The sequence below is a fragment of the Euprymna scolopes genome, chromosome 2 (assembly GCF_053919585.1).
Source record: "Euprymna scolopes isolate OS-2025 chromosome 2, ASM5391958v1, whole genome shotgun sequence".
Taxonomy (NCBI): domain Eukaryota; kingdom Metazoa; phylum Mollusca; class Cephalopoda; order Sepiida; family Sepiolidae; genus Euprymna; species Euprymna scolopes.
The window spans coordinates 3,522,617-3,539,693 of NC_136483.1; the positions used below are offsets into that span (position 1 = coordinate 3,522,617).

General features: G+C 35.4%; 1 protein-coding gene across 1 annotated transcript in view; it reads left to right on the forward strand.

Moving 5' to 3' along the window:
• Positions 1 to 12,474, forward strand: part of LOC145288272 (CD109 antigen-like) — a gene marked incomplete at its 5' end in the record, with an annotated part of 117,373 nt that extends 104,899 nt beyond the window's left edge. Inside the window, 3 exon segments of the mRNA XM_080136312.1 lie at positions 1,799 to 1,949; positions 6,862 to 6,967; positions 12,286 to 12,474. Coding sequence (XP_079992438.1) covers positions 1,799 to 1,949; positions 6,862 to 6,967; positions 12,286 to 12,332 — 304 coding nt within the window.
• Between the last annotated feature and the right edge of the window lie 4,603 nt (positions 12,475 to 17,077).

The window sequence follows — 17,077 nt, forward strand, 5'->3', positions numbered from 1 at the left end:
GAAACCTAAACCTTTGGCGCATATAAGATGGTCCTCATCGATGTTGTCTGACTATGGATACTTTCAAAGAATCTTTGTTGTTGTCAGGATGTCTATTTACATCTCTTTCAACAACGTCACACACGTAGATTCCATGAGCAGAGCTTCTTTCTCAGAAGTGCACGACTGTGGAACTCTCTTCCGTTTGCCTGTTTCCCACCTGACTACAACTTGGACGTCTTCAAGTCCAACATAAACAAATTCCTGACAAACTGCCTCCTTAAGTAAGACACTCTATCAAATCTCCAATACTAATGATTACTACAATACTATCTCATTGATTACTGTACACACAATAACCCTTATCCCTGAGTGGCCTCCGGGCCTTGATAAGTGGTGACCTCCATGTAAAAAAAAAAACGTAATAATCCAACGGATTAAGGTCTGGAAAGCTTGGAGGCCACAAGTTGGTTCAAGTTCTTTTCGTCTGAAAATAAAATAAAACATATCTTGTTCAACAGAATCTTTCCGTTTGTTTAAAAGTCTCTTGGATTTTACTAAACGATTTTCTTTGGTGGCCACTCTTCCTCACATAAAACTTGTATCGAAGATCCTCATGGACAGTCCTTCAAATTGTGGTTTCGGAGACACCGAGGTCTTTTGCAATTGACATCATTGACTGCTTGAGATTCTTATCAATGATATTCAGAACTTGTTGAATAAACTCGTGTGTTCTGATGCTGTCTGGGCGTTGTTGGTGCATTTTACTTTTAGCAACAGAAGAAATTTAGCCATCATTATTTTCTAACTCTTTGCAAACTTTAAAAACAAAGGATCATTCAATCCCGAGCAACGTCGGATCGCTCTGCTAGTATACCTAAAAGGTTGAGATTTTGTAGCACTGACCCATGATAATAATATCTACTAAGAGATCAAAACTAGGAATAAGTCGACTAAACCTGTTACTTCTGTGCATATGCAAATATACAGTAATGGGTTATGGACACTTAATTTTTACTATTTTCTTATTCATCTGTTGATAGCAACACAGTAACGACTTAGGCTGGAAGCACTAAATTTTTTGGTTTGGATTCTATCTGATGTCATTTCTTTTAACTGTGGAAACCACTACTGTATATCGGGTACAATATAATAAGCAATATAGAATTGGCTCTATAATAATAAATACGAAATCTGCATAAATTAAAATATCATATGTAAGCATGTTTTACGATCGGGCAATGCCGGACGGTCTACTAGTATATGTATATATTTGTGCAGGTCTTTTTTGTTGTTTTAATAACATGCAAAAGTTATAGCCCGTTGATTAAGGATGGGTACTTTATGCCAACTTGATGGTTGGATATGGTTAAATTTGTACTCATTTTTGCATTAAATACTAATCCTATTAATCCATAACCGTGCATCGAACGATACCATAATATTTAGTTCGCTAGACTCTATTATAACAAAGGTCCATACAAATTTTCAGCTTGATAGGCCATGTAGTTTCCGAAAAAACTTCTAGAGTAAATGTTGTATTGTGGTGATAAATCCCTATTAACCCCTATCAATCTTTAACCATGCAGCAAACAAATAACATAATACTCAGTTCGCTGCACCCTAGTTCATATCTAATTATACGTCTGTCTGTGTACCTGTATATATATATATATATATATATATATATATGTGTGTGTGTGTTTGTGCGTGTGTTTTCTCAGACAGCTGTTACTACTACTGCTACCACTAATAATAGTAGTAGCAGCATTACCACTACTGATCTAATCATTGTCTTTTGATGTTCTTTCTTTTTAAGGATGAAGAAAATGAATATCACTGGAATGGTCATCATTGAAGCTGCTTTGCCATCCGGGTATATGTTGTCCAATAAAAAAGAACTTTTAGCATCGGAAAACATTTCCAAAGTAGAAATAGAAGAAACTGAAGTCGTCCTCTATTTGAATAAGGTAAGACAAATCACTGTGACACGACGAGAAATTTTCTGGTGTAATTTTATTTGATAAATTAAGTTTAATAAATCATAAAAAAATTGGTATTGTCAAATATCATTTTCACGTACAATTTCATTCAAGAAAGTCATATTATTGTGCTTGAGTAACAACCCCAAAAAACTTGCGTTTTGATTTTGAATAACTTGAATTGAACTGACAATAATGGTGAAGCATTAATGTCTAATTATGATTTAAAAAGTCATATGAAGTAAGAAGTCTTACCCTAATAGTTAGAAGCTCTCATACTGCCACCTAAATCACCGGCTACTAATTTAATTACCAACATTTTTTATATTCACTGTTAGCTTTGATCAATAATTAACTCTAAAGGTCGGAAGAAAGAGAGAGAAAGAGAGAGAGAAAGGCTGTAAATGACAAAGTTCTCTCTGATTCTCTCTCCTCTGATCTCGAGCGCGTGGTTCAGTGGGGGAAGACGTGGCTGATTACCTTTAATGCATCCAAAACCAAACTCCTATCTTTACATCATCAACGCTCTGATCCCCATCTGGCATCAATTGAGATGGATGGCTTTCGTCTAGGAGAAGCCCCGTGTTTTGACAAGTTTCTGGGTCTGTCCTTTACTCCTGATCTGAAATGGAACACGTACATCAAGTCTGTTGCCAAGGTCGCTAGAAAGATGGTGGGATCCTTCTACCGCTCCAGAAGATATCTCACTACTGATGCAATTCTCTATCTATATAAAAGCCAACTACGTCCAAGGATGGAATACTGCTGCCATATCTGGGCAGGAGCTGCCAAAAACAGCCTATCCTGCCTTGACAGAGTACAAAATAGACTTCGTGGCTTAGTGGAGGATGCCCTTTTCTCTTCCCTGCAACCTCTCTCCCACAGAAGAGACGTTGCGAGCCTATTCTTGTTTTATCGTTATTTCCATGGCAGGTGCTCGTCTGAACTCCAATCTCTGGTCCCCCCTCGCCAATCTTTCACGAAAAACATCCGTCTAGCTGAATCCACTGTGAAAAATTTCTCCCACTCTTTATCTGTGCCTAAATCAAAACGTGGATTCCATGAACAAAGCTTCTTTCTTAGAACTGCACGCCTGTGGAACTCTGTTCCGTCTGCCTGCTTCTCCCCTCCATCGCCGAAATCTTAAGGGTGTACAATGTTTATTTTTTTAAACAATTAGAGGTTCCCAAATGCTACTAATTTCAAGGCTTGTCTGCTAAGTAAGTTTTCTTTTTTAGTATATGAGCTGCTTCTTTGAGTCGCCTGACCCTCCACCTTGAATCTCTGTCAATTATTTTGATCTCGTTTCACAAAGGGAAATGTGTTCCTTTTTCTTTCCATATGTGATCAGCTAGTCCTGACTTTTTGACCTCTCCCTGTGTCTTTTTTAAACAACAACGGACATGCCTGAGGACGGTCGAAAGCTACATCGACCAAAAAGTTGCACAAATAACACATAATATGAGAAAAATAGTCCAATCAAAACAAGTACTAATCCACTGTGACTTTAATTCAGGCATGTTTTTTTTTAATTTTTCAGATGAGGATTGGCAGTTTGTATTATTTGGATTATTCACAATACTGTTTTTATTTTGGCTGTTGGTTGCACAATGTTTCGGCCGATGTAACCTCCAACCTTCTGCAGGAATATTATGCCGAATTCGGGAATTTTTCTGTCACAATTTTGAACAGAACCCTTTCTTTAATCCAGCAATTAACGGATAAAATATTGGGTAAAATTTAGTTATAAATGACACTCTTCTGGAGGTTGAAGATTCAATCCTCAGTGCAGGTAATACTAAGAATACAATTGCAAGTGCAGGTAATACTAAGAATACAATTGCGAATGGCTGACAGAACGAGAGCATGCTAACCCTGTGGTTTCGTTTTTACAGATTTCCTGAATTTGCCAAGATAGACCTGAAGAATGTGAGAGGTTACACCGGCTGAAACGCCCAAGATGAGAACAATAGAACAATTAATGCAAATCAATTGCGACTTTTCAAATGACAATATTCAGGGTTTATGTTTATTTCTGCAATCTGTGTATTTTATCCAAATTAGGACCTGGGTGACATCCGGTAACCCTGCTCGTAAACATACTGTACTAATAAAAGGACATCGCAAGCCAAGGGCAAGATGCCGTAATGGCGGCTCAGATGGTTTTTGGCGTACTGAGGGCCCATCTCATTGAAGAGCGTGAAAAATACAAACCCTAACCGCGTTTATTTTACATGCTTCAGTTTTGTAAACAGAGAAATGCGAAGGTTAGGGTTAATAATGGAAAGAAAAATAGAAAGAGAAAATTTGCAATGTTGTCATGATAAATTCCATCGATTTTGGTTTTATTATTATTGTTGTGTCTGTATCAATAACAACACGAACGCAGAAAGTAAAGGTAAAACAAATATATTAAGACGAAAATATAATACATATTTACAAAGGTGCAGTTGTACTGCAGTTGGAAGATTGTCCGGCAGAGGGCGTGTTAAAGTCTTTCATGGAGCAACCGGCACATGCGTCTTGCCTATCCAGCGTTCGAACACAGCTCCCCGGTTTTGCTGACTTGATACCTTTATCTATATCTTGTTCACCCACGTATGCTAATTAGTGGGTGTCTCCACAACAATTATATTTCGGCCGATGTGCTAACCGGCCTTCTTCAGTTGAACTGTTCATCCATTGTGACGTTTTTCTCGTAATCAAATGTGACGTTGGTTGATTAATTATTTCTGTATTTGATTATTTCTGTATTTGATTATTTCTGTATTTGATACGTCGAAGTTTCTTGTGAGAATAAGATCCAAAGATGCAAAGGAAAGAAATGTAGGAATACCAAAAAGAAATCTACAAGTAACAAAAGCAGCGATTGACCGCCATGAAGCAATCATCATCGTTTCAAGGATGGGGAGGGGGATAAAAACCTTACAAGCATCGAAGCACAGAAATTAGGAACCCGGGATTTTTGGAAAATCTACAACAGCGTAGTTAATAATGGACAGTCAATTATTCCCCCACTAACAAACAATCATGAGGTTGCTTGCACGGCAACTGACAAGGCTAATCTGCTTGCCAGTCGGTTTGCCTCAAACTCCACACTGAACTCGGTACACCACTCACTCCCTGATTTTCCTCTGCGAACAGACGCCACACTTGACGACTTGAAAATCACCCCTTCTCAGGTACATGCTATTATAAAAAACCTAGACACCTCTAAAGCATGTGGACCAGATCTCATCCCGGCTGTGCTATTAAAAAAATGCTCTGCCGAGGTTGCTCCAGTTCTGTCCAAACTTTACAATAAATGCCTTAACGAATCTTGTTTTCCCGACTGCTGGAAAACCGCCTCTGTGGTACCAGTCTTCAAGAATTCTGGTGAAAGAACTGACCCACTAAATTATCGCCCCATTAGCCTCCTCCCGCTTTTCGCCAAAATATTTGAGTCCTTAGTTAATAAAGCCCAAGTCCAGCACCTAACAGCTGCTAAACTCTTGACTGACAAACAATATGGATTCAGGCAAGCCCGTTCAACAGCAGATATCTTAACTGTAGTTTCTGAACGTATATACCGTTCATTGGATAAAACAGGGGAGGGTAGAGCGGTGGCCCTTGATATATCTAAGGCTTTTGACAGGGTATGGCACGATGGTCTTCTAAGGAAAATTCGATCATATGGAATCACTGGAAGAATTCATAACGTAATTAAATCCTTCTTAAGTAATAGAAAAATCAAAGTTGTCCTCGACGGACGTACATCCAAACAATATGACATAAATGCGGGAGTGCCTCAGGGGTCTATCCTTGGACCTCTATTGTTCCTGATATTCATAAACGACCTCCCTGATAATATTGTTTCGGAGATGGGTATATTTGCCGATGACACCACTCTCTATAACAGATATGAGGGGAAAACAAATGAACACATATCCAAGAAAATGGCAGAAACACTAGAGGATGACCTCCAATCCGTAGTGGAATGGGGACAAAAATGGTTGGTCTCATTCAATGCTGCTAAGACTAAGCTTGTTTCCTTCAATAACTACAAGAAACCTTCTCTACCACCAATAGCAATGGCCAAGAACACATTGCCTGAAAGTACTTCTTTTAAACTCCTCGGCCTTACGTTTACAGGGAATATGAACTGGAATAGATACATTGAGAGCATTGCCAAGGCTGCTGCAAGGAAGGTTGGCTCCCTCTACCGTGCTAGAAAACTACTTACGCCTGCCAGTATCCTATACCTCTATAAGGCAACCATTCGCCCATGTATGGAGTACTGTTGTCACATCTGGGCTGGTGCATCTGCTGCTTGTCTCTCGCTCCTGGACAGGGTTCAAAAAAGAGTCGCAAACCTGATAGGTCCTGAACTGTCATCTGGGCTTCAACCTCTGTCCCATCGACGAGATGTTGCATCCCTCTGCCTGTTCTACAAATACTTTAATGGTGAATGCTCTGACGAACTGCAAACACTTGTACCTCCCCGACGTAACTACCCCCGACAAACCCGACAAGCTACTAAGTCTCATCCCTTTACAGTGGAGATCCCTAGGTGCAAGAAAGCCTTTTACTCCAATAGTTTCTTCCCCAGAACTGCGGGTCTTTGGAACTCCCTTCCGGGATTCTGCTTTCCCAACTGCAATGATATGCAGAAGTTCAAGTGTAATGTTAACAAACATCTTTCTACTCTTCTCCCTTCATAATGACCCCGCTAATTAATTCCCTAATAGTAGCCCCCTGCTTCAAAGTGGCACTGTGCCTTGTTTGGGGTGAAAATTGAATAAAAAAAAAAAAAAAAAAAAAAAAGATACCTTATAACGTGGGCAAGTTTTAAAAAGTAAATATTTAATAATTAATCGAATTTTTACATCTTCTTTTAAAAGTTATATTTATTTCTTTTTAGCTGGACACCAGTTTCAGTTGCCATGAACTGGAGGCGACAAAAATCTATGAGGTCAAAGGTCACACCTCCCCACTTCCTGTCAAAATACGATTGTATTATCAACCAGGTGAGAGATTATAGATTTCTTACTTTTTTTAAAGAAATAGTGAGCATTGTAGGAAATATTTTTACAGAATTGAAAGTTAAAAATTATGAAAGATAAAAATTATGAAAGGTAAAAATTATGAAAGGTAAAAATTATGAAAGGTTAAAAATTATGAAAGGTAAAAATTATGAAAGATAAAAATTATGAAAGGTAAAAATTATGAAAGATAAAAATTATGAAATGTAAAAATTATGAAAGATAAAAATTATGAAATGTAAAAATTATGAAAGGTAAAAATTATGAAAGGTTAAAAATTATGAAAGGTAAAAATTATGAAAGATAAAAATTATGAAAGGTAAAAATTATGAAAGATAAAAATTATGAAAGGTTAAAAATTATGAAAGATAAAAATTATGAAATGTAAAAATTATGAAAGGTAAAAATTATGAAAGGTACAAATTATGAAAGATAAAAATTATGAAAGGTAAAAATTATGAAAGGTAAAAATTATGAAAGGTTAAAAATTATGAAAGATAAAAATTATGAAATGTAAAAATTATGAAAGGTAAAAATTATGAAAGATAAAAATTATGAAAAGTAAAAATTATGAAAGGTAAAAATTATGAAAGATAAAAATTATGAAATGTAAAAATTATGAAAGGTAAAAATTATGAAAGGTAAAAATTATGAAATGTAAAAATTATGAAATGTAAAAATTATGAAAGGTAAAAATTATGAAAGGTAAAAATTATGAAAGGTAAAAATTATGAAAGGTAAAAATTATGAAAGGTAAAAATTATGAAATGTAAAAATTATGAAAGGTAAAAATTATGAAAGGTTAAAAATTATGAAAGGTAAAAATTATGAAAGATAAAAATTATGAAAGGTAAAAATTATGAAAGATAAAAATTATGAAAGGTAAAAATTATGAAAGGTAAAAATTATGAAAGATAAAAATTATGAAAGATAAAAATTATGAAATGTAAAAATTATGAAAGGTAAAAATTATGAAAGGTTAAAAATTATGAAAGGTAAAAATTATGAAAGGTTAAAAATTATGAAAGGTAAAAATTATGAAAGATAAAAATTATGAAAGGTAAAAATTATGAAAGGTTAAAAATTATGAAAGGTAAAAATTATGAAAGATAAAAATTATGAAAGGTAAAAATTATGAAAGGTAAAAATTATGAAAGGTAAAACTTGGTAACAATCATTCCTCATCCGTTTTAAATAGGTATTATGATAAATGTTTGGAGAGAACTTGAATGCCTATAAGACACAATCCTCAAGTGTCTAAGGTCTCTCTGTTTATTTGTCAGAAAAAAACTGGCATGAGGATATTTTCCCCTATAAATAAATCCTGACTAGATATTCAAAATAAGTATTCGAAGATCAAATAACATCACCTCTGTATGGTATATACAAAGAATAACGCACATTCTTCAAGGTCCTGGATATGACCTTAAACTATATCAGATGGTGAGGCCCCACCTTGCGGGCCTTGGGGAGTGTGGAGCCACCCTTTAATTGCCATTGCTCCCAGGTCCACTCTGACCCGGAGTGGTAGTACCTGTTAGGGTCCCAACTATGGGTTAAATAGAATCTGACTTTAAAAAAAATGTATACTCCATTAAAAATCATTCTTCAAAATAACTGGATTCGACATTAAATAACCTGAAAAAGGTTGATATGCCGTAAAACAAAAACAACCAACCAACCAACATTCTTCAAGTTATGTTGTCTTTAGTAACTGCACTAGACTAGAGAAATTCTTGTCCTGGAATCCGGTAAAACTAAGAGATCACAAGAAAGATATACAATAACTTAGTAAACTGGTCGATTGGGAAAAGGAAAGTTTATGTTCCCTTTCTTTACTGACTCAACTTTTCAGAAATAAAATGAACACCCAAACCTTCAAACTCTTCAGTTTAACATTCACAGGCAATATGAACTGGAACAAGTGCATTGAGGACATTGCGAAGGCTGCTGCAAAGAAAGTAGGTCCTCTTTATCCTACTAGAAGATTACTGAGAGTATCCTGTACCTCTGCAACGCCACAATGCATGGAGTATTGCTGCTATATCAGGGCTGGTGCATCTACCGCTAGTCTTACCCTCTCTGATAGGGCTAAAAAAAGAGACTCCAATTTAATAGGCCCCGCTTTGTCTATTAAACTCCAACCCCTGTCCCATCGCTGCACTGTTTTACAAGTGTTTTAACAGAATGTGCTCTGATGAACTCATTGCACTTGTGCCCCCTCGACGTACATACCCCGACAAATCTGCTTAGCGGCAAAATCACACCTCTTCACTGTTAAAGTAGTTTCTAAATGCCAGAAAGCCTTTTACTTTAATAGCTTCTTCCCTTGAACAGTAAGAATTTGGAATTGCCTTCCTGTTGCCTGCTTCCCTGACTGTACTGATATGCAGAAGTTTAAATGTAACGTAAACCAATATCCTGTTTATCTTCCTTAAGCATGGTGCCAAATAGTAGCCCCTTACGTCCAGGTGGCGATGTGCCTTGTTTGGGCCGAACGTGAGTAAAGAAAAAGAAGAGAGAGAATATCAATATATTTAGTAATATATAGTTATCCAATGTTAAACCTCAGGAGTGGAGTTTTTTTTTTTATTTCTAAGAACTTAGATTGAAGTAAAATGAAACATAAGTTCAAAAATAGGATTTTTGATGATGATGATGATGATGATGATGATGATGATGATGATGATCTATTTAGAAGACCATTAGTTATTATTTCGAGCATCATTGGCTAAATTCTTCCATCCCGTTCTTTAGTTTTTTCATCGACAAGCTGGTCTGATCTATATGTGTAATTCCTTTTCCCTGTTTTCTTTTCCACATCAATCACTGTACCATCCTATACAATAATTTTTTTGGTTTTGAGCTTTGCCATCATGTTATTCAGTTCTCTATATAGATCGTTGTTATCCTATCCTGCCAAGTGACACCTAGGATTGATTTTAAGAATATGACATAAATACCATCCAGACTTTTGTACATTTCATTTGCAAATGTCCTCATTCAACAAAACACTTTCAACAATGAATCTTATTTCAAATATTTTCTAACTTGTTTAGTGCCTTCCATGAACAATGCACGGCTGTGGAACACTCTTCCGTTTCTCTGCTTTCCAACTGACTACAATACGGTCGACTTCAAGTCCAATGTAAACAAATTCTTGATGATCAGTCCCCTTAAGTAAATCCAATTGATCAAATTTCCATTTCTAACGATTACTACAATATTATCCCATTGACTGCTGTAGACTTATTAACCCTTATCCTCGAGTTACCTCTCGGTCTTTATAAGTGATTACTCGTTTGTAAAAAAAAAGAAGAAGAAAAAGAACCCTGTTCAAATTTCTATTGTTTTCAATCTGCAGTTCACAAACGGAAATATTTGAAATCTTGAAACTTTTCATCTCATCTTTAAATGATTTTAAAATCTGTCTTATCTTGTTTGATCATCTTTTTTTGCGATTGCTATGCAACGCAATATTTTCTCCTGTTATTTCCAATTTTGATAAAAATTATAAGACTCCTTCTAGATGACAGTTATTGAAAGAAATTATACTTATGTTGCCAGGAAACTATTTGAAAACTAGCTGGCCGCCCAGCGTTGCCCGGTCGTACAATCCACTTAAACATGATATTTTAATTTATGCAGATTGCGTATGTATTATCATAAAATCAATCCTCTATTGATTATTATATATTATGAGGAATAATTTGCCCGGTGGATTAATTTGCAAAAAAAGTAAAAAATAAAAAAATAATAATGATAATGTCGTTCATCTAATTTCGTCTGTCTTTGTTTACAATATCACGTCAGCTGATATTTGTGCTTGACGATGGAAAAGTCACTTCTGATTAATGTTTCGTTTTAAAATATGCAAACGGAGAAATGATTTGCGTCGATTTTAAATGGTTCCTCTTCATTTATCGTAAATTGAACTCATTAGTAAGAAAAAATTAAAATAAAATGGTGAAGAACACCTGGGCGTGAACAGCTATATCTCCAGATGACAATAAATCTGTTATTTAAGAAGAAATGATTTGCTGAGATTTTATTGTTTGCCTTGGGTAGGTAAAATATTCCTCTGTGAAAATTCCTTTTCATCTATAAGACAGCGAAGACTATTTTTAAGATCGGATTTTTCCGATTTTCAAACTTATCAGATGACTTTCTGTATAAAACGTATCTAAGAACACTGCCAGACATGTAAATTACCTTTGTATGAAATTTTCAAAAGATAGACTCAGCCGTTTCAGAACCACACACACACACACACACACACACACACACACACACACACACACACAAAGCGCCTTTTATATAAGAGTGAAGATGTAGATTTAATCTTAAAAAATATATAAAATACAGAGAGACGATTCCCTAGGACAATTCCCCGATCCATGGATTCATCAATAAAATTCAATATCTTTTCTTTATCTTTTGTGTCTGTGAATGTGTTTTATAACCGTGCAATGATATAATCCAAACGAACACTTCTGAGTTCACCAATATCCACTCTATATGGATTTCCTGCAAACAAATTGAATTCTTTTGCTCAGAAATTTCCGGAAGTCAAATTAGAGAAAACAATACTAAAGTTTTAAGCTGGAATTGAATTAATTTATAAAAAATAGTAAACAAAAAAAATGGAATAATGACCGTTTTATTGGGAACTATTGGATTAAATATTTAACATAATTTTATCTAAAGATATTTTTTCTTCGTGATAAAAGCGTTGTTTAAGTGCAAATTCAAAATGTAAGTTTAGTAAGCCAATTCAGCGCAGATTTTAAAAAAATAAATAAACAAACATTAAATATTAAACAACACTTTTATCACGAAAAAAAACATATCTTTAGATAAGTTTTACGTGCGATCACAGAGATCTCCTAACCAGACATTTAAAAATCACCGAACGGGTCTTGTTTTTCTTAGTGGCATCATGTCACAAGGGATAAATAAAAACTAAAAACTAAAAAAAAAAAAACTGTATATCCTGATGAAGACGTAATTACGTCGAAAAGTACTTTGATTTATAGACAAATAAATGTTTATTTTTTTTAAATCTGCGTTGAATTGGCTTGCTAAACTTTTTGAATTCATAACTTTATCTATCTATCTATTTCTAACTCTGTCCCATCGCTGCAATTTTAATATTATGTATATATATATAAATTATGTGACTATTGCATATGTGATGTCTCATGTTTTCTTTTAAAAAAGTAGTGTTGATGTTTGAAAAGATCGACCTAAAGAGGTCTACCAAACAAAAAATAATGCATCGTTTTTTGTGTGTTTCTTTACAGATTTGGAACTGGTTACAATGTATACAATTACTGGCGGTAGCGAGTAACCTCAGCAGGGCACAACGGATCTAACTGCACCTTTTATTATTTTTTTTTTTTCAAAACAAAGTACAAACACTAACTAGAACAGAAAAACAAAAATATAATTGTTTTATTTACCAATAAAATCTTTTTGTGACAACACAAAAATTGTTGCGTTTTTGTTTTCTAATTTCAAACATTACATTGACCTTTTTATTGTAGTTGAAGCCTTCGTAGGCAATTATCCCAAAATGATGGTGTTCATCTATCGCTTCTGAAGATGACTGTGGGTCCGGAGATTGCTTGGTAGTCCAATCCGAGCTCTGAAGTATTTACTGTATGTATTTACTGTATGTATTTACTGTATGTATTTACTGTATGCATTTACTATATGTATTTACTGTATGTATTTACTGTATGCATTTATTGTATGCATTTACTATATGTATTTACTGTATGTATTTACTGTATGTATTTACTGTATGTAGGGCATTTGTGGGATGATTCTGTGGCAGAGGTGCTGACTGCTGTCTTTTTTAATAGTACGTTTGTTCCCATGTTGTTGCACGCATGCAGATTCAGAAATTTTAATTTTTGTGGCTTGCAGTACGCCATGAACACTGGTTTGTGTTTTCCCATGTGTCAGAATACAAACTCAAATTGAGGGTCATCGCCAAGCTTGAGTGGTTTCCTCATTCTTTTGCCTTGGAACAGCTCACCGTAAAGAAATTGTCAGATTAAAGACTCCCAAAACATCTTGAGATGCATAGGTCTTCATCAGCTCTCCAGTGGGTGTCTGGAATATTCAGCCTCTGGGCAACCGAATAGTGACCACTAACAAAAATCCAGAATCAGTCAGAAGTGAAAAGATTCCCAGAGATGGGAAAGGAAAACAGTCATATCCAGCCTTCCAGAAGAGGAGGGGAGAAGTAAGAGTAGGAGTGAGATAAGGAGTTGATGTTGAACATTCGACACAGGCAGTTGAGTTTGCTGAGAGAGGTTCGACTGATATGCCTCTCCAGGTAGGTTGGGACCTTCAGGGCTCTCAGCCAAAGGACTGTGTAATGGAACATGTGTTTTGATCTGAACAGACAAAGATCTGCAAGTTTGCCATTCAAATATGGGAGAAGGAGTACCGCTAATAATGTTCAGAGAAATAAACATTATTATTGGTTTAGAAACTTTTTTATTTTGGAGGAAGAATTCTTTTGTTGCAGAGCTGACTGGATCTGACAACTTTGGACTGGTGCAATTAATGGAGCAATCCTGTTCGGTGCAGACCATGTTCATAAGAGAAGAATTTCAAAATCTATATTGTGCCTCTCTTTTTATATCTTATATTTTCGAATCATAAAAACAATAAAATCTAATTGTCTGATGCAAACATAATGGAAAAAAATATGACGTTTCAATAAATCAGCGCATATGTGAAATGACAATGGCCTCTTAAGTAGAATTAAATTAAATACAACAAAGCCACCAATGATTATAAATAGATTCAAACATCAGCAAAACAATACAGTCGTACTACTACATATTTAGTGGAAGATTTGGCTTAAAACTCTCCAAATTAGAATTATTCAAGTAGAAAGGTAGCAAAAATAGGTAAGATGTTAATTCTAAGAAGAGACATGCGCCTGCCACTTGCTTCCAAATGGCAGTTCCTAAAAAACAAACAGAATTTGAATTTTTCTTGGACCAAGAATTCTTGAAGTGTCCACTGGCTGTAAAGTATGTTTTCTAAGTTTACGTATTTTAATAGTTTCTGTGAAAATGTGCCTCTGTCAACTGCAAATGGTTTATGCCAAACAAGGCTGATGTCGCTAAGGTGTAAAAGAGTTGTGATTAAAGATCAGATTTATGGTGCACATCTTACGTGAGGGAGTTGTGCAACTAGATGTTTGTTAGCAGTACAGTCAAATTTCTGCATGTTGGTACAGTCTGAGAAAGCAGGAAGAGGACGAATTACAAAAGCAGTCGGAGGAAAGAATCTGTTTGAATAGAAAGTTTTTGGCATCAGTGAAAGTTTGGGATTTTGCTCATTATCTGGTTTGGAGTTCAATAAGTTCATTGGAGCACATTATGTGTAAGAGCCTCTAAAGGGTGAGCAGAAGTGCAACACGGCAGCAATAGAATAAGTGTTCGCATCTATTCGGTTCTGAATTTTTTAGATGAGAATTGATTGTTCGTATTATTTGGATTCTTCAGACTACTGTTCTCATCTTAAGTGTTATTTTCACAATTTCGAACTCATTCAGGCATATATCGTTAAACTCGGGATTCTTTCTATTGAACTCAGGAATCCATATAGAATTCCAAACAGCATCCTTTATTTAATTCACAAGGATAACATGCTCTCATTTCATAAGACCCTGTAGCACTAAATAATGTATATGGCAAAATTTAGTTGTAATTACATTCTTCTGGAGGCTGAAGGTTCCTCAGTGTGGGGGACCCCCCTCCTCCCAAATACAATTGTGATTTATTTCTACCCAATCATGTTTGATGAAACAAGAGCATGCTACTCTGGTGGATTAAATAAAAGGTTACGTTCAAAATTCCGTGCACATTCTTGTGTTCATTAGAAAGATTCCCGAGTTCGACAAGATACACCTGACGAAGATTGGAGGTTACATCAACTGAAAGATGAGAACAGTAGTCCGAAAAATCCAAATAATACGAGGAGCTATTAGGTTGAAGCTATCTTTTGCATCCTGTTCAAGAGTTAGAGACTAGTGTTGGGTGCACCAGCACAGATGTGGCAACAAGAAAATAAATAAACAAAATGTTGGTATCAGATATGTTTTATTGTGTTTAAGGCAATCATAGTACAAAGAGAAATCGGTTACAATCAGAAAGTCCTGCAAATGGACACAAATTTTGAAAATATCGTCATCTTGATTTACTTCCGAAACCCTTTTTTTTTTTTCAAAAATGGTGCTGAGTAAGATAACTGACAGCCGAATAAGTAACATAAACATTTTTTTTTTCAAAAAAGGGTTGTCATCATATTTTCATATCAACATGTGAACTATTTGTCTATATACAAGACGATGGGATTTGCTATTGAGTAGAGACACATAATCATTTCGACTGATCAATTCTTTGGCCCCTTTTCTCTCTTAAATTTTTGCTTTTTCATCTGTTAGACGCCCCAAGATTTTCATTGTGCGACCTCGTCAATTGTTCTCCAATATGGCGCGAAATTCTCCTTTTAATCTCCAAAATCTGCAGCAATTAATTTGCTCTAAATGTCAGCCGTGTACTACACTAAATGAAATTTGGATTATCTATCTTTATTTTTTATATATATATATATATATATATATATATATATATATATATATATATATATATATATATATATATATATATATATATATATATATATATAGTCTTTATTATACAAACATTATACCTGCTCTGTCTTCCATTGAGCATTCGGTAATAATCACACGAGTTTCATTGGATTTACATCTAGGAAACAAATAATCATATATACATATATTCATATATTTATATAATGTTCACTCATTGTATGGTAATTATTTAATAAAAATATATACGCTCCAAACACTTTGGTTAGTTTTTCTTCAAAAGCACTGTATTTGCTGTCGACTAGCAGAAAGTTTCCTGAAGGCGTCTCGTGAAAAAGTTTCCAGTTGTTGGGTCTCTTCTCACTCGAACCTTTCTCTTTGAATTCCTGGATTTTATTTCAGGAGGCCGAAGAGTGGATCAGCCAAAAACGTTGTAGCAAGGAGTCAACAACAAAAAGAAAGAAAAAGATGAGGGCACTCGGCTAAAAAGATGCACGGAATTATAAAGATTCCTTATCACAGAAAATTCTACAAGTTGATAGAAAGAAGAGACGACAGTGAAGCATCAAAAACGATATGGTATCCGTAGCCAGCACTCATGGGGAAGTGGTTCTGATATAGGATTGGTTGCAACGAGAGACTCGTCCTTACCGATACTTTTGTCAGTGAGGCCCCTACGGACGTTTAACTGGCTATGTGCCATATCGACCCATCTCTGAGAAAGGAGGTAAATATCTGTATGACGTCATTATCCTTTTCTCATCGCTGCCACCTCCCATGACGTAGATGTTCAGTGTAAAGTGGAGAGTGAGTCAAAAATAAGCGGACAGTCGAAACATTTTTTGTTCAAATAATAAAAATTATCGTTATCAATAAATTTGATTGCTTGAGTTAAGAATGTTTTCACTCCCCGTTTACTCCTGACTCACCTGTATTCAATAAGCGACAGTTATGCCGACTGACGACCTGAAAGTGTCAAATTCTATAGTATTACTTTTGCTTATGGATGTTGGCAACCTTCACGTGATCCGAACATCTAATTCTAAAAGAAATCGGGACAACCAATGCACACAATGGAATCATGCCTGTCATAATGTTGAACAGTGGCTACAATGAGAATGGGTCAGACGTAGATATTTAAGCTTCATCTTTACATGTGGGCGTGCATGGCAAAAGGCAAGTTTTAATGTGGAGCCCTGAACGTATTACTGCAGGTACAGATAAAAATAATAGAATCATTCTGATTATTTTAGTGCAAAAGGGAAGATGCTGCTTCGGGGTGACGACCCTCTGCGAGTGGGCTATATTTTATATGTGATTTCGGTCAAAGATGACCGCGGCTCCCCAACCTGGGGGATTTTGACTCCCAGATAAAGTAAATATATAAAGAAATGGCAAGCACATTATCAAACGGCACCGTAAACATTTTTGTCTTCTTTTTTTTTTTTGTCGGA